This window comes from Schistocerca americana, chromosome 7, assembly GCF_021461395.2.
Source record: "Schistocerca americana isolate TAMUIC-IGC-003095 chromosome 7, iqSchAmer2.1, whole genome shotgun sequence".
NCBI lineage: Eukaryota > Metazoa > Arthropoda > Insecta > Orthoptera > Acrididae > Schistocerca > Schistocerca americana.
In genome coordinates this window covers 532,409,315-532,433,070 of record NC_060125.1, presented here as the reverse complement: position 1 = coordinate 532,433,070, position 23,756 = coordinate 532,409,315, and the positions used below count along the sequence as shown (strand labels likewise).

The window sequence follows — 23,756 nt, the reverse complement described above, 5'->3', positions numbered from 1 at the left end:
GTTATTCAGGTGTGTGCATGTACATATAAGATCCATAACAGATTCCTCATCCTACATGCAAATAAATGCAGTAAAAATCAAAGGGACTTTGGTTAGTTTCAGCTAAACAAGAAGCAAAACAAGATAAGGCCAAGGGAAAGGAAAAAATAATAAACCACCAATAAAGTTAATGAGTCATAAAATCAAATATATTAAAACTACTAACCAAAGATAACAGAATCAAGGCTAATCTAACTTCATATGAAATGGTTTGAGCAACAGAGCATATAGAACCTAACGTAAAGTAATTCAAATTTGAAGATCAGCTAGCAGTCATTAGTGTATAAACACTTAATCTTATACAACATAAAAAATAAAATCCCATTAGAAAGGAACACGTGTAAGTCAAATAAGGAAAATTACCCAAACAGCCAAATAAATTATTAAATTGAAAACAAAAAAAATAAAGTAAATAATTAGATATGAATACAATAGAGGGAAACATTCCATGTGGGAAAAATATATCTAAAAAAAAGATGATGTGACTTACCAAACAAAAGCGCTGGCAGGTTGATACACACACAAACACACACCCAAAATTCAAGCTTTCGCAACCAACGGTTGCATCATCAGGAAAGAGGGAAGGAGAGGGAGAGACGAAAGGATGTGGGTTTTAAGGGAGAGGGTAAGGAGTCATTCCAATCCCGGGAGCGGAAAGACTTACCTTAGGGGGAAAAAAGGACAGGTATGCACACGCACGCACACGCACGCGCGCACACACACACACACACACACACACACACACACACACACACACACACACACACATCTGCACATACACAGACACAAGCAGACATTTGTAAAGGCAAAGGGTTTGGGCAGAGATGTCAGTCGAGGCGGAAGTACAGAGGCAAAGATGATGTTGAAAGACAAGTGAGGTATGAGCAGCGGCAACTTAAAATTAGCAGAGGTTGAGGCCTGGCGGATAACGAGAAGAGAGGATATACTGAAGGGCAAGTTCCCATCTCCGGAGTTCTGACAGGTTGGTGTTAGTGGAAAGTATCCAGATAACCTGGATGGTGTAACACTGTGCCAAGATGTGCTGGCTGTGCACCAAGGCATGTTTAGCCACAGGGTGATCCTCATTACCAACAAACACTGTCTGCTTGTGTCCATTCATGCGAATGGACAGTTTGTTGCTGGTCATTCCCACATAGAAAGCTTCACAGTGTAGGCAGGTCAGTTGGTAAATCACGTGTGTGCTTTCACACGTGTCTCTGCCTTTGATCGTGTACACCTTCCGGGTTACAGGACTGGAGTAGGTGGTGGTGGGAGGGTGCATGGGACAGGTTTTATGCTGGGGAAGGTTACAAGGGTAGGAGCCAGAGGGTAGGGAAGGTGGTTTGGGGATTTCATAGGGATGAACTAAGAGGTTACGAAGGTTAGGTGGACGGCGGAAAGACACTCTTGGTGGAGTGGGGAGGATATCATGAAGGATGGATCTCATTTCAGGGCAGGATTTGAGGAAGTCGTATCCCTGCTGGAGAGCCACATTCAGAGTCTGATCCAGTCCCAGAAAGTATCCTGTCACAAGTGGGGCACTTTTGTGGTTCTTCTGTGGGAGGTTCTGAGTTTGAGGGGATGAGGAAGTGGCTCTGGTTATTTGCTTCTGTACCAGGTCGGGAGGGTATTTGCGGGATGCGAAAGCTGTTTTCAGGTTGTTGGTGTAATGGTTCAGGGATTCCGGACTGGAGCAGATTCGTTTGCCACGAAGACCTAGGCTGTAGGGAAGGGACCGTTTGATGTGGAATGGGTGGCAGCTGTCGTAATGGAGGTACTGTTGCTTGTTGGTGGGTTTGATGTGGACGGACATGTGAAGCTGGCCATTGGACAGATGGAGATCAACGTCAAGGAAAGTGGCATGGGATTTGGAGTAGGACCAGGTGAATCTGATGGAACCAAAGGAGTTGAGGTTGGAGAGGAAATTCTGGAGTTCTTCTTCACTGTGAGTCCAGATCATGAAGATGTCATCAATAAATCTGTACCAAACTTTGGGTTGACAGGCCTGGATAACCAAGAAGGCTTCCTCTAAGTGACCCATGAATAGGTTGACGTACGAGGGGGCCATCCTGGTACCCATGGCTGTTCCCTTTAATTGTTGGTATGTCTGGCCTTCAAAAGTGAAGAAGTTGTGGGTCAGGATGAAGCTGGCTAAGGTAATGAGGAAAGAGGTTTTAGGTAGGGTGGCAGGTGATTGGCGTGAAAGGAAGTGCTCCATCGCAGCGAGGCCCTGGACGTGCGGAATATTTGGGTATAAGGATGTGGCATCAATGGTTACAAGAATGGTTTCTGGGGGTAACAGATCGGGTAAGGATTCCAGGCGTTCGAGAAAGTGGTTGGTGTCTTTGATGAAGGATGGGAGACTGCATGTAATGGGTTGAAGGTGTTGATCTACGTAGGCAGAGATACATTCTGTGGGGGCTTGGTAACCAGCTACAATGGGGCGGCCGGGTTGATTGGGTTTGTGAATTTTAGGTAGAAGGTAGGGGTGCGGGGTGTCGGTGGGGTCAGGAGGTTGATGGAGTCAGGTGAAAGGTTTTGTAGGGGGCCTAATGTTCTGAGGATTCCTTGAAGCTCCGCCTGGACATCAGGAATGGGATTACCTTGGCAAACTTTGTATGTGGTGTTGTCTGAAAGCTGACGCAGTCCCTCAGCCACATACTCCCGACGATCAAGTACCACGGTCGTGGAACCCTTTAATTAGATATAATATGAAAAGGATGCTCCTGACAATTTAACTTGATAGCATCACAAAAAGGTTGAGGTATACCAACAAATCCTACCCTATTTGGCTATAACCTAAAACCTTACACTCCAATAAAGTTAAAAAAGCCACACTAATTAAAAAACAAATAACCAATAGAAGAAAATTTAAAACAAATATAAATAATCATAAAGTATCAATACTATTTGTAGAAAAAATCTACATAAATGAGTTCTAAATTCAACGCATTACTCAGTCAAAATAGCAGTCAATTAAAATCAATCAATAACATAAAAAAATATTTTACCCATATGCTCCTTTCATGCTAATATGGATAAATAATCTTAGGATAGGAACCAACCTGGCTCGTGCCGATCTGAACTTGGATCATGTAAGAATTTAAAGGTTGAACAGATGTATTTACTGGGCTCCCACACCCAAATTTTTTTTAAATTCAACATTGAGGTCGCAATCTGCTTTGTCAGTATGAGCTCTCAAAAAGAGTTATGCTGTCGTTCCTAAGGTAACTTAATCTTATGATCACAAATTATGGATCTAAACCACAAACATAAATCGGTGATATAATAATGAATTTATTTATTCTTCATGTCACCCCAACAAAACATTATCATCAAATATAGAAAGATCAACAAAAAACTATATAAAAATAGAATGTTAAACCGTACAGGGTCTTCTCGTCCTAAAGATAAATTTAAGGCTTTTGACTTAGAAGTTAAATTCAAAAACTTATTAAGAGGCAGTTCATTTCTCGTCAAGCCATTCATTCCAGCCACTAATTAAGATACTACTGATTATGCTACCTTTGCACGGTCAAAATATTGCGTCCCTTTAAAAATTTATGCATTGAGCAGGTGAAACCTCAAAATATTTTCGAGAGGACTTGTTTTCAATGGTTATACATTGTAGAGTTAACAGATTGTAATCCACTGTAATGCATAAAGGCCTTTTACAGTGAACAGACCCTTACTACTCTAGTCTTAGAACGCAATGAGTTTGATGCAAACTATTGCAAGCATTATCGTCTGTCATCCTTGGAATACAAAACTCATTTTCTACAGTAGTGGCTATTGCTAAATTTCTGTAAGAGCTGTGACATTGAGAGATTTTCTTTCTTAAAATAATGAAAAACCGTGGCCATTCAAAGAGAACAACCCTGTAATGGTCGAAGGCAATCACTCTTTGCTGGTTCATGTTAGACTCATTTTGTAACTCTAGATCTGATAGCTCAGAAGTATCATGTGGAGTGTAATATTGAGCCCACATTGCACACCAATGGAGTGATGGTGTATCGTGGGGAACTGAGAAAATAATTACACTGCATATTTGGTACAGGTTTCTCTTGTTATGTGCATCAAGGAGCCAAGATTGTACACATTCTAAAATGTCACAATGTGACTATATATATGTCTATGTAGCAAATCTTTGTCTTACATTTTTATTTGTTTATTTTTTTAATAGTGCATGTGACGACTTGACATTTATTCCAGAATCCTTCGATTTGCAACATGGTGGGTGAATAGTACATGCTTATTGAAATGTCTGGACTGTTGCTCGTAGGCTGTTCAAAACTGTTCCCTGTGTTTCTGGGTCATTACTTCAGTATTTCACTGTCAGTCAGTCTTGTTTATGTTCATTATGACAGAGATTCCTGAAGATATGTTTGTTTAAATCTATTTGAGAGTACACACAAGCATTTGCTGATAAACTGCAAATGTTGATGTCATAAACACTTAACAGTATTGTGGTGTGCGTACTGTAAGACCTTCGGTACACACACCATCAGATTATCTGACTTGTTGCTCTAACAATGTAGGCGAGTGTTAGCAATATGTGTCGTGGTCTTATCGTGGTGTGTTTATCTTCTGCCGTTAGGTCAGATGATAGAAATGCCACTTGCATGCTTAGAGTAGCAGATTGACGGTGACCAACTTTAAACAGAACTTGATTAATTTTCACACACATTTATTAAAATAATAAAAAGCATAGGTATTACATAACTGGATTCTGGATGCTGTTTACAATTGACAATCTGAAGTTCCTTTGGTCTTGGTACGTTAATCTTATTCTCACATATCTCTGATACTTGACAAAGTGTCTATTCATTTATCTTCATGGCTATGTACAGGAATATGATAATCTTATTAGGCGCAGACTGAAACTTGACTATAGACTGGTACAGACAAATGCAGACTAATGCAGACTGACTAATCGGAGGTCTGTACACTCGTTATAATACCCCGCTCATTCAGGTATCACTGTGCGAGTGTTATCTGCGAGGAGAAAAGGTTCTATGTTAGCAGCAATCTCATTGGCTGCGTTACATATTAATACGGGGATCGGCGGAAGCAGAATTTGGTCCGCCTTTAAGGCAGTGCCATCTCGTAGTGTGGAGACGGACGAGCGCTGCACCTGCGCTGTTGTGCTTAGTGGGGTGCGCTCTAGTGGGAAAGTTGTGTACGCGCTATGCGGAACTATGTACACAAGTATGTTAGTTGAAATGAAAACAATCATTCAGTTATCATTTGTGAAACAAAGTATGATATTTAGTTCATGTTTTTTTTTTTGTCAGATAACTGGGTGCTGTTCCGTCCCAGAGAGAGAAACAGCTCTCAATCATTTGTAAAATAATGAAAATATAAATACCAATAATATTTGGGACTGAAGAGGAAAGAGTACTTACAAAATGCTGGAACAGAAAGGACTAGAACATGACTGAAGCAAACAAATTTAAAAGAGCATAAAAATGCTAAGTTTATAGCCTTTAGATGTATGATAAAGCAAGTGATTAAATATTCTGAAGTTCAAAATTCAGCAAATGTTATTTAATTTATGCATCTGTCAGTCCTCCAGTTCTTGTTTCATCACTCATTTAGTAGATTTTCCTTTTGTATCGTAATTGGTGTGAATTTTGTATACATAATGCCAGCCAGAGATTCAGGAACCAGGTTTTAAATTGTAAGACATTTCCAGGGGCAGGTGTGGACTCTGACCACAATCTGTTGGTTATGACCTGTAGATTAAAACTGAAGAAACTGCAAAAAGGTGGGAATTTAAGGAGATGGGACCTGGATAAACTGAAAGAACCAGAGATTGTACAGAGTTTCAGGGAGAGCATAAGGGAACAATTGACAGGAATGGGGGAAAGAAATACAGTAGAAGAAGAATGGGTAGCTTTGAGGGATGAAGTAGCGAAGGCAGCAGAGGATCAAGTAGGTAAAAAGACGAGGGCTAGTAGAAATCCTTGGGTAACGGAAGAAATATTGAATTTAATTGATGAAAGGAGAAAATATAAAAATGCAGTAAATGAAGCAGGCAAAAAGGAATACATACGTCTCAAAAATGAGATCGACAGGAAGTGCAAAATTGCTAAGCAGGGATGGCTAGAGGACAAATGTAAGGATGTAGAGGCCTATCTCACTAGGGGTAAGATAGATACTGCCTACAGGAAAATTAGAGAGACCTTTGGAGATAAGAGAATGACTTGTATGAATATCAAGAGCTCAGATGGAAACCCAGTTCTAAGCAAAGAAGGGAGAGCAGAAAGGTGGAAGGAGTATATAGAGGATCTATACAAGGGCGATGTACTTGAGGACAATATTATGGAAATGGAAGAGGATGTAGATGAAGATGAAATGGGAGATATGATACTGCGTGAAGAGTTTGACAGTGCACTGAAAGACCTGAGCCGAAACAAGGCCCCCGGAGTAGACAACATTCCATTGGAACTACTGACGGCCTTGGGAGAGCCAGTCCTGACAAAACTCTACCATCTGGTGAGCAAGATGTATGAAACAGGTGAAATACCCTCAGACTTCAAGAAGAATATAATAATTCCAATCCCATAGAAAGCAGGTGTTGACAGATGTGAAAATTACCGAACTATCAGTTTAATAAGTCACAGCTGCAAAATACTAACACGAATTCTTTACAGACGAATGGAAGAACTAGTAGAAGCCAACCTCGGGGAAGATCAGTTTGGATTCCGTAGAAACACTGGAACACGTGAGGCAATACTGACCTTACGACTTATCTTAGAAGAAAGATTAAGGAAAGGCAAACCTACATTTCTAGCATTTGTAGACTTAGAGAAAGCTTTTGACAATGTTGACTGGAATACTCTCTTTCAAATTCTAAAGGTGGCAGGGGTAAAATACAGGGAGCGAAAGGCTATTTACAATTTGTACAGAAACCAGATGGCAGTTATAAGAGTCGAGGGACATGAAAGGGAAGCAGTGGTTGGGAAGGGAGTAAGACAGGGTTGTAGCCTCTCCCCGATGTTGTTCAATCTGTATATTGAGCAAGCAGTAAAGGAAACAAAAGAAAAATTCGGAGTAGGTATTAAAATTCATGGAGAAGAAATAAAAACTTTGAGGTTCGCCGATGACATTGTAATTCTGTCAGAGACAGCAAAGGACTTGGAAGTGCAGTTGAATGGAATGGACAGTGTCTTGAAAGGAGGATATAAGATGAACATCAACAAAAGCAAAACAAGGATAATGGAATGTAGTCTAATTAAGTCGGGTGATGCTGAGGGAATTAGATTAGGAAATGAGACACTTAAAGTAGTAAAGGAGTTTTGTATTTGGGGAGCAAAATAACTGATGATGGTCGAAGTAGAGAGGATATAAAATGTAGACTGGCAATGGCAAGGAAAGCGTTTCTGAAGAAGAGAAATTTGTTAACATCGAGTAGAGATTTAAGTGTCAGGAAGTCATTTCTGAAAGTATTTGTATGGAGTGTAGCCATGTATGGAAGTGAAACATGTACGATAAATAGTTTGGACAAGAAGAGAATAGAAGCTTTCGAAATGTGGTGCTACAGAAGAATGCTGAAGATTAGATGGGTAGATCACGTAACTAATGAGGAAGTATTGAACAGGATTGGGGAGAAGAGAAGTTTGTGGCACAACTTGACCAGAAGACGGGATCGGTTGGTAGGACATGTTCTGAGGCATCAAGGGATCACCAATTTAGTATTGGAGGGCAGCATGGAGGGTAAAAGTCGTAGAGGGAGACCAAGAGATGAATACACTAAGCAGATTCAGAAGGATGTAGGTTGCAGTAGGTACTGGGAGATGAAAAAGCTTGCACAGGATAGAGTAGCATGGAGAGTTGCATCAAGCCAGTCTTAGGACTGAAGACCACAACAACAACAAATGCCAGCAATTCAAAGGTGGTAGAATTAAAGAGTGTTTGTATTTGCAGATAGTGTCTAAGGACTTACTAATAGTTGTGCCTAAAATATGGAATAGAATGCCAGTTCTAAAAACATTGTTTGTCTTAGATACTTAATAATAATAATAAGTGATGGTTATGTAATGATAAGTTACTTACTTACAGTTTACACACGACACAGTCCAGCCAGCACCAACTGAAGATTGTGTGTTGGACTGTCCCAAGACAGATAAGCCATGTGCATTATCCACTTGCTGTGGGCCATCGAAACATGTGAGTCGCAGAATCAGCTCCCTTGTCACCGCTGTGTAATGTGCTTTGATTAAAATGCTTTGGTTCTTAAAGGGTTTCCTTCTTTCTTCTTTCTCTGTCAAAATTTGGCTGTACTTTGTATGTTTTAGTCTACAATACTTGTTCTGGAATCTTTTGTCAGCCTTTTTGTATGTTTTTTTTTTTCTTTTTTCTTGATACTTTGTACTTTCCTGTAGCGTCTGTGACTATATGTATTTTTTCTTTAGAGAATATATTGAAATGATAGACGAAACAACTTCTGTAACTTTTTTCCTTGTACTTCAAAGTAGAGCATGAATGGTGAAAGGGATAAAGGTATGTTGCCATAGTTGCTGTCATTGCATATGGTGTATGATGCATATTTAATGGAGCATGGGATTATATTTTGTCAGCACTATAAAATGAATGTGTGCATGCTTGCTTAATGGCAGAAGGAACTTACCACTCACATTGTGTGTGCATGGAACTAATATTTCAGAACAAATATTTAAAATCATGCTATTGTAAATATTTTCTAGTAGGAGCACGATCTGGAAACTTGCGTGATCCGTTGCTGTCACCCTCTTTTATCATGGACAATGCATATTGCATCCATAGCGTACAATAGTAGCTTTTGGTGATACTCCAATGTTTTTTAAGTTTAATCTCGCAAGTCTTGATTTATCATTGCTGTTTGTTTTCTGCCAAAGAGATTTTAGAATTTGTGTATGTGAATTAAACAATAAAATACAATGTAATTGGATAGATAAAAAATTTACTCGCCAAGCGGCAGCAGAACACGCACATAAAAAATACTATAATTATGCAGCCTTTCGAAGCCAGCAGCTCCTTCTTCTGACAGAGGGGTTGAAAGGGAAGGAAGAAGGGTGAAGGAAAGGACTGGAGAGGTCTAGGAAAAGGGGTACATTTCAGAAAAGTTTCCCAGAACTGCGGGTCAGGGGAGACTTACCGGACGGGATGAGGAGGAGAGACTGATTATTGGGGACTGCACCAGACGAGATTTGAAAACTCGAGGGCTTAAAGGTAGAAGACAGAGTATTATGCAAGACAGAGATTTCTGCTAAAACATCAGGCACTAGTTAGTAAGAGTGGAAAGCTAAGTGCATTGTATATAACAGAGATGGAAGGAGGATGGTGAAAAATAGACAGACAAGAAAAGGAAAGATGTAGAAAACTAAAACAGGGTCAATAAAAGAGTAGTTACTGTGAAGAAATGCTCATATGGAAGAAATTAACATAAATTTAAGCCAGGTGGGTGGTGAGAACCAGGGACATGTTGTAACGCTACTTCCCACTTGTGGAGTTCTGAGAAACAGATGTCTGGGGGAAGAGTCCAAATGGTGCATGTGGTGAAACAGGCACCAGGTCACACTGTTGTGTTACAGAGTATGCTGTGCAACAGAGTACAGTATACAAGGTATCCCTGTGCCCACTCATCCTAATTGATAATTTGGTGATAGTCACGCCATGTAAAAGCCCAAACAGCATTTACATAACAGCTGGTATATGGCGTGCTGTTTCACAGGTGTGTCTCCATTTGATAATATGTGTTCCACCTACAGGGCTGGTTTAGGTGTGTGTGTGTGTGTGTGTGTGTGTGTGTGTGTAGGGCAGTGTTGCAGTGGGTACGGTCACAGGGGCAGGAGCCATAGGGTAGGGAGATGTGTACAGATGGAGCATGGTGTCTGACAGGGATATTGTGGAGGTTTGGAGGGTGGCAAAATCTCAAACAGAATGGATCTCATTTCAGGACATGATTTGAAGAATTCTTGGGCTTGTCAAAGTAGCTTATTTAATACATTCACAGACAAGGATAATACTGAGTCACCAATGATATGGTCCGAAGTTGTTTTTTGGAGGGATCAGCAGTACCAGGAGTGGATGTGAAGGCTGAGGGGAGAGTGGTGGTGTAATGCTGTAAAAAGTCTGCTTCTGAGTAAATACATTTGCCTTGAATGCCAAGGCTGTATGGGAGGGAACATCCGACATGGGAAGGATGGCAGCTGTGAAAATGTAAGTACTTTTGTTTGTTAGTGTGTTTAATGTGGACAAAAGTGCATAGCTGGCCTTCGGTGAGGATGAGATCAGTCTTGAGGATAGTGGAACAATATTCGGAGTAGGATCACGTGAAATTTAGTTGGACTAATGCATTTAGAGATTCCAGGAATTTTAACAGGTCAGTCTCGTCAAGAGTTCATATAGCAAAGGTGGCATCAATGTATCTAAACCAAACCATGGGCTGAAGACTTATAGATACTAGGAAAGCTGCCTCCAAATGACCTATGAAAAGGTTAGCATAGGAAGGAGCAATCTTGGTTCCTGTGGCTGCACCCCTGACATGTTTGTATGTCTGGCCCTCAAAGGTGAAGCAGTTGTTTGTAAATATAAAGTTGATTAAGTTGAGCAGGAAGGACGCCATAGGTTTGGAATCAAGTGGATGCTGACTGAGGAAATGCTCAGCACCAGACCGACCAAGTACATGGGGGATGTCGGTATAGAGGGAGGTGGCATCACTAGTGACAAGCAAGATGTTTTATGGAATTGGGACGGGCACAGATTTCAGATGATCTAGGAAATGGTTGGTATCTTTGATATAAGAGGGGAGTCTTTGTGCCGTGAGTTGCAGGTGCTGATCAACTAAGGCAGATATATGTTCTGTGGGTGCTTGGAAGCCAGTAACTATAGGATGGCCAGGACGACTGGGTTTGTGGATTTTAGGATAAGGTAAAAGGTGGGGGTGCATAGATTGCTTGGGGTAAGAAGTTCTATGGATTGAGGTGTTAGTCCTTGTGAGGGGCCTGCGGTTGTAACGAGGGACTGCAGGTCAGTTTGAATCACAGGGATGGAATCGATGGCAGATGGTATATGTAGAGGTGCCAGACAGCTGGTGTAGGCCATCAGTAACATACTCCTTTTGGTCAAATGTTAAAACATGTCCTTGGTTCTCACCACCCACCTGTCCTTAATTTATGTTAATTTCTTCCATCTCAGCATTTATTCTGAGTAACTACTCCTTTCTTAACTATGTTTTAGTTTTCTACATCTTTCATTTTCTTGTTGACTATTTTTTGCTGTCCGCCTCCCACCTCTGTTATGTACAATGCACGTAGCTTCCCACTCTCATTAATTTGTGCACGATGTTTTAGCAGTAATCTGTCTTGCATATTACTCTGTCTTCCACCTTTAAGCTCTCAGGTTTTCAAATTTCATCCAGTGCAATGCAGTCTTTCCTTCTCATCCCATGCGGTAAGTCTCCCGTGACCTGCAGTTCTGAGTGACTTTTCCAAAATCTATCCCTTTTCCTAGACCTCTCCAGTTCTTTTCCTTCACCCTCTTCCATCTTCTTCAACCCTTCTGCTGGAAGGAGCCAATGGCTCAGAAAGATTGCTTAATTATAACCTTTTTTTTATATGCGTGTTCTGCTGCCATGTGGTGAATAGATTTTTTATCTATTCAGTTACATCATATTGTCAGAAATTGTTTTCATTGTTATAAACAATAAAATACACTCTAAGACTTTCATTAACGAACATACGCACAGTAACACTGAACTGAAGAGATGTGAAATATGCTAAACTAACATAGATCCTAATACAATTAGAGTGATATTCAGAGTGTGGGTGTAGAAATTAAACCTTTCAGGTTCATAGATTACTGAATAGCTGTTTTACAGTGGTATCATAGTATGTTGGTGTGAATGTGCGTAGCAGAAATCGGTCCGGCAAACTAAGGCAGTTTCGATTGAAGTATTGGAATCAACATTCAGATGTATTAATGCTGTGAGATGGCTCAGAGATGATGATCAAGAGCTTGTTAAATAGGTTACAAGTCCCCCAAAACATTTACAATGTTCCAGTAAAGGTCAACTGGATGTAAAATTGCTCATTGTTGCTCCAAATATTTTGATAAAATGTTTTAAGAAATGGACACACCACATCCAAACAACTATGTGTGGACATTGAGGTTGCAAGTAAATATTCATACTCACAATTAAACTTCTTAGATAATCCGAGTGCGCAAAGTCCAGTAAATGTCTGGTAGTGGTATTTTTGGTGAGTATTATAAAAAGAAACTGTTTGGAAAACCACATGTAAATTATTGTCGTTCTGCTCTACTAGTGCTTTATTGAGACAAGTTCCCCAATCTGGATGATGGAGACTTTGTTTCGAAAGACACTCATGGGAACTTGCTAGCGTACAATTTCAAGGCTTCTCATTGCAAAATTATGTACCCAGAATGATTATTTTATACAACACAAGAACTGAGGCTTGCAGCTGACTAAATTCATTCAAGTGCCTTGTCATTTAGCTAGATATTAAACCACCACATTGACAATTTTGAAAATACCCTTCTTACTGCTGCCTGTTATTGGAAGCTCATTGAGTCTTCTAACCACAGTCCCCATCAATTTGAGTTGGATATAGTGGAAGATTAATTTTTTTTTTAAAAGAGAGAGAAGGTTTGGAGATTAATTTCTCAGCATCGTTGTTTAAAATCCCAATATTGTATTTGACAGGGCTGTGACATTTCATCAGCCTGAAGCAAAGGCAAGCTTTTGAAGTTGCCATTAAAGCATTTCATACCAGCACGACAGGTTCAAGTTCTCTTTTCTGGTGAAAGCTGTACCACCAAGTTATGTGGCCCCATTATTAAGAAACTGGACTTGTATTCAAGAGAAATGGGGTTCAAATTATTCTCCTCTGCTCATTGTCTACTGTCCCCCCCCCCCCCCCCCCCCCCCCCTCCATGCTTTTCTCTCTCTCTCTCTCTCTCTCTCTCTCTCTCTCTCTCTCTCTCTCTCTCACACACACACACACACACACACACACACACACACACACAGAGAGAGAGAGAGAGAGAGAGAGAGAGAGAGAGAGAGAGAGAGAGAGAGCGCCAGCCTTCTAAGACAGTGTTCAAATATTTAACTCTTTCTGCTGCCACAGATGTGTTCCTGCATTCTGTGATGAGCACGACTTTGTTGTAGCTGTACTGCTTGCCAAGTGCGGATGCCTATATGCTGAGGGATGGTATTCTGGCAACTATTAAATACTTATCGTATCATTTTAAGACAACTATTGGCTGGAAAAAAGTGATTTTTGCACATCTTCCAGACTGATGTTTTCGCTTGACAAAGAACGGAATTTCTTTTCATTGTTGATCATAGTTACTGCACTACATCAAATTAAGTAAAACATTGGATGCTGTTTTAAAGAGTTCAGAGGTAGCAAAACTTTGCATAAACGTTGTATATGGTTGATTGCAGCTTGTGCAGTGCAATGTATGAAATGAACATAAGATATCAAAGTAATATTTAAAATTCAGAGCAGAATTGTACCTCATTTCATTCTCAGGTTACTGATTTTTGATATCCGATGGACTGTCACGCACGACCCGCCCATTTCTGTCCTGTGAATTGGGACTATGTGGTCATAACAATTGTCATGTTTCATAAACTGTTCAGAATATCAAAACAAAGTTTTTCGTAAATGGTGACATGCAAAGATGCACATACATGGTTAGATAAATACCAAAACTTTTTCATTCACCAAGATATGGAAGTAACTCATATACAGCAGTGAGAGGTTGGCTGTTCAGATGCATACGTACGCTAATAGCTCTGTGGGAAAACTCAAGTGGCACGCATATAAGTGTCCACACCACTTGGAGAATGGCAGAGCAGAATGTGTATACACGTCCACAGCAGTGAAATGGTTAATGATGTTTACAAGTCACTAAAATGTAATTCGCTTTTGCAAACTCTCTCTTTCATGTAAGGGGCAGTCAAAAAGTTTCTATTCAGATGCCATACAGTCCAGAATTGATATGCCAGTCAGGCAAAATCACCATGAGCATTGAGGCAGTCATCTCACTGGGGCAGTAGGTTGAAGATACTCCTTCGGAGAAACACTGTATCCTGCTGTGTGAAGAAGTCTGTCACCACCTGTGGTACACCTGTGTCTGACAGGAATTTTCAAACCTTTAAAGCCTGTTTTAAGGGACTAAGGTGTGATGATCACATGGAGAGAGATTAGGACTATAGGGCAGGTGCTAGTGTCCCAACTTGAGTAGACATTACTTCTGCATTACGACATTGTGGTGTGGGGATGTGCATTATCATGAAACAGCAGCAACCCTTGTCACACACCATTTTACAATGATGGTTTTCAACAGATATACTGCCCTTATACATTCTTCATTCCCCAGTTAATGCCTGCCAGTGTTTGTCTTTCAGCAGTCACGAAAAGAATAAAAGCATGTTGGTTCTGTTGGACATAATGTAACCATACTTAAAGCTACTACATTTTTTGCATGCAAGTCAAAAAGACATGAATGCATCACTAATCCCTTGTCTACATGTCGGTGCTTATACGAGGGCTATCCGCAAAGTACATTATGTTTTGGAATTAAAAATAAATAAAGTATTGGAAAATTCTTTCATTATATACAGATGAAAGCCACACTTAAATACTACTTTTTTACATAATTGCCATTTAAATTAAGGCACTTATTGTAGCGATGGATGAGCTTGGAAATTCCTTCGTCGTAAAATTCGGCCGCCTGTGCCTTCAACCACGTGGTTAATCAGTAACCCGGTAGAAAGATGATTTTTGTGGATTTCCTGGAAAGAGGCACTACAATAAACTCTCAAAGGTATTGCCAAACTCTGCACAATCTCAGAAGAGCAATACAAAACAAGCGCAGGGGAAAGTTGGGCTCAAAGATCATGCTGATTCACGACAACGCCCGGGCCCACACGGCAAATGCCACTCGTGAAGTTCTCGAATCTTTGAAGTGGGAGTTGTTTTCTCATCTGCCATACAGTCCCGACCTGGCACCAAGCGACTTCCACTTCTTCCCAGCAATGAAGAAGTGGTTGGCTATGCAGCGTTTTTATGACGACGCACAGCTTCAAGAAGAGGTAACCACGTGGTTGAAGGCGCAGGCGGCCGAATTTTATGATGAAGGAATTTCCAAGCTCGTCCATCGCTACGATAAGTGCCTTAATTTAAATGGCAACTATGTAGAAAAGTAGTATTGAAGTGTGGCTTTCATCTGTATATAATAAAAAAAATTCCAATGCTTTATTTATTTTCAATTCCAAAACGTAATGTACTTTGTGGATAGCCCTCGTATATCCACATTGGAGTCGCACTATGTTGCATATACACTGCACCAACACCGTCAAATAGAAACATCTTCATAGCCACTTATGTCTCAGAACTGGTTTCAGGCTTTCCACTAGAGCCAGTAAGTCGTCATATGCAGTCCACCATGTTACTTGATGTTTGTTCTTAACAGAATAAAATTGCACCAAGGCCACATTGTCCCCGAATCCTTGTGTTATTTGAGATAGATATATTGTTCTGTACTGACAGAAACTCGTGTGTGTCTGGTAATTTCATAGATTAGCTGTAAAGTATACGAAATCTGTTATGCAGAAGCAAAATGTCATTATCCAAAAGCTAACAGGTGCTGTGAAGTTTGTTTCATTCTGTTAACAATTGACACAACCCACACAGAGTAGTGAATCCATAGACTAAACACGATATCTGTTTTCCATTCAGTTATCAAAATTATGACTGGAATAACGTTAGCAAATACATTGCCGTGAAATAATGCTAATTTGTAATTCGTTTGAAGACTTCGTGGTAGGCAGGACACAGCATATTATCTCAGTCAGAAGAGTGAGCAGGCCATGCCATGTGTGCAATATCTTCCATTTCCAAGAAAACATCAACCACCTGTGCTCTGTGAGGTTGAGCATTATTGTCCATCAATACAAAGTATGGGCCCACAGCACCTCGCAGCAACCACACATGAGGTCCCAATATCTCATCATGATACTGAAAGCAGTTACATTTTTTAGATTCACCCGTACAATTTCATGGAGAGTTGTTAGAGTGGTCAACATAATCCCTGCCACACCGTTGTGGATCCTCCTCGATATGGTCTCTTTCCACATTATTTGGGTCCCAAAGTCATGTTCCACATTCCATCCAGAGGTGAATCCATCGAGACTTACTCTCCAGACCAATTCCTGACTCATCTGTGAAAAGAACATTGGCCAACTGCTCAATTGTCCAGGTGGAATGTTGATGACTCCACTCTTAGATTCTTCCTTATGTGAAGGCGTGTCAGAGGTGTACATGCAGCAAGTCAGTAACAATAAAGGCCACTCTGCTGAAGCCTTCTTTACACCATTTGCCTCTATACAACACGTCCAATGGATGCTGCGAGGTCAGATGCCAGTTGCCATGCAGTGCTAAGGCAATACCACTGTGGCCTTACAGCCAAATAGTGTCTCCTCTTTCGGATGTTACACATAGTCGGCCCTGCCATGGTCTTTGGGATACAGTTTCTCTCTCTAAGCTATCACCACATCTTAGAAACAAGAGAACGATTCCCTTTAAGCCATTGGGCCGCATGAGTTTGTGCTTGTCCTGCTTCTATTCCTCCTATGTCTCTCCACCGCAGAGTGTCTGGCAGGCGTCTCCTCTGTGCCATTCTGCACCATCTGTGACATCATCTGTGTACACAGCGATTATGGATGTGGGACTGCCCGACAAACACTACCCCGTTTGATGGGTGCCCTGACGTCATTGCTGGCATTGTTGTCCATTGATCAGAATGCCACCTTCCGTGTGGAACATGATTGTGTGGACATTTATTGACAGTTTGTATGATGATATCATGACTTAGACAAAGGGCGGGGAATAGCAGTTTGGGAACCAGAGTATACACCCCGAGAAAACTGGGAAGAACCTGGGAATGTTTTCATCCAGGAGAAATACGGGAAAAACGCAGGAATTTTTTAGAATTCCGGAAATTTTTCCTTGTTCTAGTTTTCAGTTAAATTTTTGTAATTTTCACTGATAATAACTGATAGTCTAACAAAGAATTTTACTTTAGCTCGTTACTTCAGAATAATACTGCAGCAGTAAAATATAAATCAGAGAATAACATCAATATAAAATGCCAGTTTCATAGAAAATGCGCCGTTTACATCAACAAAACAATGCACACATAAGTGTCTGCCAACAGCAACATGTCAGACTGTGCAGTAATTCGTAACAACAAATTACTTTCAATGCGTCTTTCTCGTGAGCACCATTTCGATGAGTGTGATGAAGACTATGCAATACAACAAACTGCCTTCGATGAGCATGATGTCACAACTGTTTACATTTATAATAGGTTACGGGAAAATATTGCGACTGTTGGGTTGAGAAGCGGTACTTAAAACTAAATTTCCTTTTACGGAAAGTGAATTATGTTTCTTGTGACAATGTACTAAGAATTTCTTAAGTCACACGATGTTAGGCTCTTTTAAACTTAACACTGAGGACCAGCCACTTAGAAAAATTTCAAGGGCAAAACCCAATCATTTATGCTGTTAAATTTTACTGGCACTTATGTGTTTGATGTATCAGAAAGGTAGCACAGACACACAAAAAAGAGAGCATTTCAAAGTTAGTTCTTATATTTATTTTTATTCTTTCACAGATAACAAATTATGCAATAACAATGGAAAAAGTATAATTATCCTTAAAAAAAGTGCTAAGTGAGTTCTTCAGCAATTTCATACGTAATTGGCTTTTCTATTTTGTGGAAAAGTAAGTGCTTGACGGAACATGTATTCAGCCAGGGAAACCACAAAATGTTCTGTTCAGAGCAGTGAAATTTATAATCATGCTCATATAAATATTCAGCTGTTGCAATTTGAGGTGTGCTCTTAGGATCCTGCATAACCACATCCTCGGAATAAAAACGTCAAAAACTTTTTGACGACCAACATCATATGTGAAAGCTTAGCTTTTTTTGTAGTTATATTGTATGTACATTAATTTAAACCATTAACTTGTTTTCTTATTTATGCGTTCGCACTTCTTCACAGTGATGTTGCTATTGCCTAACTACATCACTTGTCTTGTGTTCTGAATGTTTGCTGTCATTGGCTCGCGAGATCACGTGACATGAGCTGTAATTGGCTTACAAAAGCGCGTTGGAATCTTGATGTCTGTGCTTCAGAAGCTGACATGCTGTATTTGGTGGAATTTGTATTTACACTTTTGTAATACAAACCGCTCATCGAAGATATTTGCAAAACCGTGTTATTTTTTGGTGGGTTTTGTTTGCTAATGTGTCGGGAACTTCTGTTCTGGTGAATAAAACCTTGACTATTCAAAGAATTGATATGTTTTATAACTCCAGGGGAAAGTATATTGTTACTTAACATGGAAAAAGTGTTCTTTCAGCTGGGAAAAAGCGTGTTTTCACCTGAAAAGAAGTGAAATTTGTCCACGGAAAAGTGCATTTTCACCCAATAAAAAGTGCATTTTTAACCGGGATATCCAGGAATTTTTTTGTCTTTTCTGTGTATACACCCTGGTGTATGTGTGTCCTGAGCCACCAACCTCTCACTGCTGTGGGTGTGAGTTAACTTCAATATCTTAGTGAATTAAAAAAGTTTTGAGTATTTATCGTACAACATATTTGCCTCATTGTGTGTTATAATTTGGAAAAAAAAAAAAAAAAGAGTTCATTTCGATATCTTGAATTGTTTATGACCTATGATGAATGGTGAAGTGCACGAATAGCCACCTCGTGTATGTCTGTCTGCCGAATGTAAAAGCCAATAACTCAGGACTGAAATGAAATATTGTTCTGCTTGAAATTTCAGTACTTTATCTACATTTCACTCACTGCAATGTATGAGCTAAAATCAACCATATACAAAGATTATGCAATGCATTTTTGTCTCGGCAAACTGTTTAAAATTGCATGGAATGTTTTACTTAATTTGATGCAGCAGAGTAAGCGTGATGTATAACAACAAGAAATTCATTTCTTTATCGAATGAAGCTACCAGGTGATAAGATCTGCAAAAACAAAATTTTCTCACCTAATAGTTTTCAGGAAATCGGACGATAAATATTTCAAATCGGTGGGACACCATCACTTAGCACAAGCACAAACTCCCGCTGAGCGATAGAGCCATAATAAAAATCATCCTCAGCATTGAATGCAGAGAACACATTTGTATCAGCAGAAAGTTTGATGTTGTATAGACGTAGCAAGCAGTATTAACAGCAACTTAATACTTTCTGAAGTTATCTGTAATGAAGTTCCGCCTAAAAAAAGCTGCAGAAACATCCAATCAGATCTTAATAACATTCCAAAGTGATGCAGAGATTGGCAACTTGCCTTAAATGTACGCCATTGTAAGATAATGCTCTTCATCAGATGTAGTATCCTGATACTCCAATATTAATGATACACAATTACAATGAGTCAACTTGTGCAAATACCTGGGTATAAATTTGTAGGAATATGAAGTGGAATAATGACGTAGGCTCATTCTTAATTGAGGCATATGGCAACTTCACTTTAACAGTGTCTACAAAGGAGACAACTAACTAATCATTTGTGTGTATGATCATAGAATATTGCTCAAGTGTGTAGGACCCATACCAGATATGACTAGCAGCAAGTATTGAATGTTTACAAAGGAGGACAACATCAGTGGTTGCAGGTTTGCTCGACTCAGTAGGAAAGCTTCGTGGAAATGTTGAGAAATCTGAATTGGCAGACACTTGAAGATTGACTCAAATCATCCTGCAAAAGCTTCTTAACAAAATTTTGAGAACCAGTTTTAAGTTAAGAATCTACACACATTCTTCATCACCTAGGTATTACTCCTATGATTATCTTGAAGACAAAAGTATGCGAATTAACACCACACAGTAACATTTAAGCATTCATTCTTCCTGTGGTCTGTACATGGTTAAAAAGGCAAGAAACTTTAAGATGTAATACTGTGCTGAGTTGTTCTTGCAGAATGTTTGTGTGGATGTAAATAGATGTAGATATTGGGGAAAGATTTTAACTGCCCCATCAGGAATTACTACAAAATTTCAGAAAAGAAGTTTCCATGAATAGCCTGAAAAAAGATAAGTTACAGACGTAGTTCGAATAGTTACATACAAGAGTTAGTCATTAATAGAGATGTATACCATTGAAATACTTTATTGCATGACCAACAATTATTATTCAACGAAACACAGTAAATGGTACCAAATGAGGTGGCACAGTGGTTAGCACACTGGACTTGCATTTGGGAGGACGATGATTCAAACGCACGTCAGGACATCCTGATTTAGGTTTTTTTGTAATTTCCCTAAATTACTTCAGGAAAATGCTGGGATGGCTCCTTTGAAAGGGCACGAATGACTCTTTCCTAATCTGATGGGATCGACGACCTTGCTGTTTGGTCCCCTCCCTCAAATAAAACAACCAACCATAAAAGGTGTTATGATAATAGTTTAGTGTGCACGAGCAAAGTAATGCATAATACATGGTTGTGCCATGCTCAGTATGGGCGGCGGGGGAACAACAAGATGTTACTCGTTTCTGATGGTCAGTGTTCAGTATGTAGACACTTTTATATAAAAGTAGGATATATGACTGTGAACAAGGATTCGAGAATGGAAGTCACAGTGCCAGTGGCAAACAGCTGAGTGGAAGACTAATGTGCATATAAACTAAGACAGTAAAATTGAAGATAAACATGCTAATCAGAGTAATCAGAAGCATCAATATTAATGAAATTGTTGTGGTATTCATAAATAACTTTCACTTCTAATATCAGTGGTGGCTCGTGCAAAATTTTACCAATGTTTTACAATTTGGTGGCCTATAGCCTTTTGACTTACAAGGGTAGTATGTAAACTGAACTGTTTAAATATATTTAAATTTTACAGTTAATTGTTTAACATTGTGAGCAATAAAGTAAAATAGAAAAAAATTGTGTTGGTTGCAGTGGTAATAGAACCAGTCACTGTTGCGAACCTCTCACCCATAGTGTCATTAATGCAGCCACTGTTGGAAAAACCCCTCATGCTGTGCACTTCCACAATAGCTTATACACAAATACTGATCCAGTACTATGAGCAATGTAGCACTCGCAGTGCTAGAAGGGGCGAGAACTCATCAGAGCACAGCTGCATCCCTTTTCTGAGTTGATTGTAGCCCAGCTGGCCATTCTTTCAGCACTTGGCACTGGTTGCTCGTTATCACAAAGAGAATGCTACAAAACATGTTTTTGTCCATTTTATTTGCATACCAGTATGCATTTTAAGAGAAATGGTTTGGCTTTCATTTCAAGAGATGTGGCATTAATTTAGAACTGTAGCTACAGTGTGCTGTAGCACATTAGCACATGATTACCAGCCACCACTATGTAATATAATAGTATACATAATGGCCTTGGATTTGGGATACTGAGTAAATAGTGGGTACAAAGGCAGCAGTCACAAACATGCATGGGAGACATGTTCCAGGAGCTTGTGAAGTAAATGCTATTCTAGACCTAATTTGACAAGTGGCAAGTCCTGTGCAGCACTATCACCCACAGAGTAAGATTATTGATAATGCTGAAGTATTTGTCCTCAGCCAAGAAAATTTGGGATATGAGCATCCTCTGTAAAATTCTGAACATATTTTGTGGATCAAAGTAACAGTTTACCCTCTTTCCCTCCACCCTATCCTGCCCCAATTGAGCCCCTGAGTGGCTCATTACTACTAGTTAGCATATTGCTCACAAGTTTATATGCACCTTTAGCATTTTGCCCTTTATAGTCCGTCTGTCTCTGTTTCTTCCTTAGGTTCTGCTATCTGGAAATCTTATTTGACTGATCCTTTACTTGCACTTTGAACAAAGCTGTATCACAAGATTTACTTGACTGTGAACTCCTATTTGTCTGGCTGTTACTCTAATGTAGAACTTCATCTCATCTGTTTAGATTATAGTCAAAGGAGTTGTTGGCTTGGTATGTTACCCATGGTGGCATCAAAATTTATGTGCGGATGATAGTGTTCTGAAAATCTGATTTTGCTGGCTTATCTTTGATTTGACTATTATCTTTGAACTTTTTTTCCTGTAAGATTGTTGAATGGGCATCTTCTTTGCAATTGTGTTAAATACATTGTGTAATTTAAACTGTGACAACAACATCAGTTCAACGTCTCTCTGGGGCAGCATCAAAAAGGAATGTGTGACAGTCTTGTTGTACTAGGTAAGAGTACTAATTTCCATTTAAGTAAAGTATGGGATCTGGCCTCAACGTTCAGATTGAGGACTGTGGTAAGCACTGATGTTTTAATGACTGAGATCCTCATATCACAAACCCATCAGTATATTGACTGAGACCTGGAGAAGTACACCCATACTCTGGAAAATAAGCTAGGAAAGTAGGCTGGTACTCAGTGGAAGATATTTCATGATTAGAACTCTCCAACAATAACACATCATACTATCGAAATGAAAAATTTATGGCACCAGACTCAGTAACAGAGTAAAAACAAAAAAGCATGTGGCTTCTCAGGCTGTCTTCAGGTGACAGCTGAATGTCAGAGCATAAAATTAATAGTACAGGAGTAAACGAATCCACTCATGAATACCAGATGCATTGAATCATCGACGGGCACCCAAAAAGAATTAAAATTATGCTGGCTTTTGAATGAAATCCTTTAATGTGCTGGGACGTGCTCATACACATCTACCTATCTACTTTGTGTTAGCCAGTGTAGTTGCAAGGTGGTGGGGGGTTACCCGAATGTAAGTTTGGTCGGGCAATGTTCGGTTGGCTCACAACCAGGGGTGCCAGCTTGTGAAAAATCACTGCCGGTGCTCAGAATCAGAGTTCACAAATGTTGAAAACTAAGCCACTTGGAAATACAGTTTCAGGTATATTTGAATAAGCAGTTCTTGATAAAGGTAAGCAAACTATTGTTTATTAGATTATTTTTCCACACTAAATTAAAATGCCGTATGGCAGGAGTGGCTGGGAGACCCCCTAAGAGAAGGTTCAGCCACCTAGTTGGAATTATGCTCCATGCCTGCAGGCACCTTCCCTTTATAAAGTATGACATCTGTGTGTGGAAGTGTGTGCGTTAAGTGTAGTCAGTATAATGGGTGTATGGAGAGTGTAGTGTCTTGTTCACATTGGAGATCAATGGGAGAAGAGAGAGGGTCAAACTTGGTGCGATCACATAGCGTACTTCTTCCAAAAAGCACCAAAGGGGCCACCAAGCATAACATCCCCATCAAACAGACGGATCACCGTCAGCAGTGTCACATGCCTTCATTTCGTGAGACACTGGAATTTAACCCAGGACATTGGCATAAAGACTGGTGATCAGAAACTATACATCACTATGTCTCCTCCTCTTCCTGGTGAAACACTGACAGTGAAATATTGATCGACCACTAGGACATGAAGTGGCTTATCTCTGAATCGAACATTACCGTACATGCGGGTTTTAGCGAACTTGACTACAGAGGGTAGTGTTTTCCACACTAATAATTAATACAAAAAGTAACCCACTGTCAACATAGAATAATTTTATTTTCAACGATGTCTGTAATTTCTAATTCTCACTCATAAAGAATGTGTTCTTACAAATAGCGGATGGTTTGATGAAAATGTTTTCCGCAGTGTCAAGCTCAGCTTTCACATCTTATTTAT

At 39.8% G+C, this 23,756-nt stretch overlaps 1 protein-coding gene across 5 annotated transcripts in view; it reads left to right on the top strand.

Moving 5' to 3' along the window:
• The window catches only part of LOC124621757 (zinc transporter 1), a 262,842-nt gene that overhangs the window by 224,057 nt on the left and 15,029 nt on the right, over positions 1–23,756 (top strand). For 4 of the 5 annotated variants that reach the window (XM_047147169.1, XM_047147165.1, XM_047147166.1 and 1 more), the window contains one exon: positions 8,104–8,211. In XM_047147169.1, the coding sequence (XP_047003125.1) occupies positions 8,104–8,211 (108 nt within the window). Of the gene's footprint in view, positions 1–8,103; positions 8,404–23,756 lie in introns of those variants that run through there. The other variant, XM_047147170.1, reaches the window with a different exon arrangement.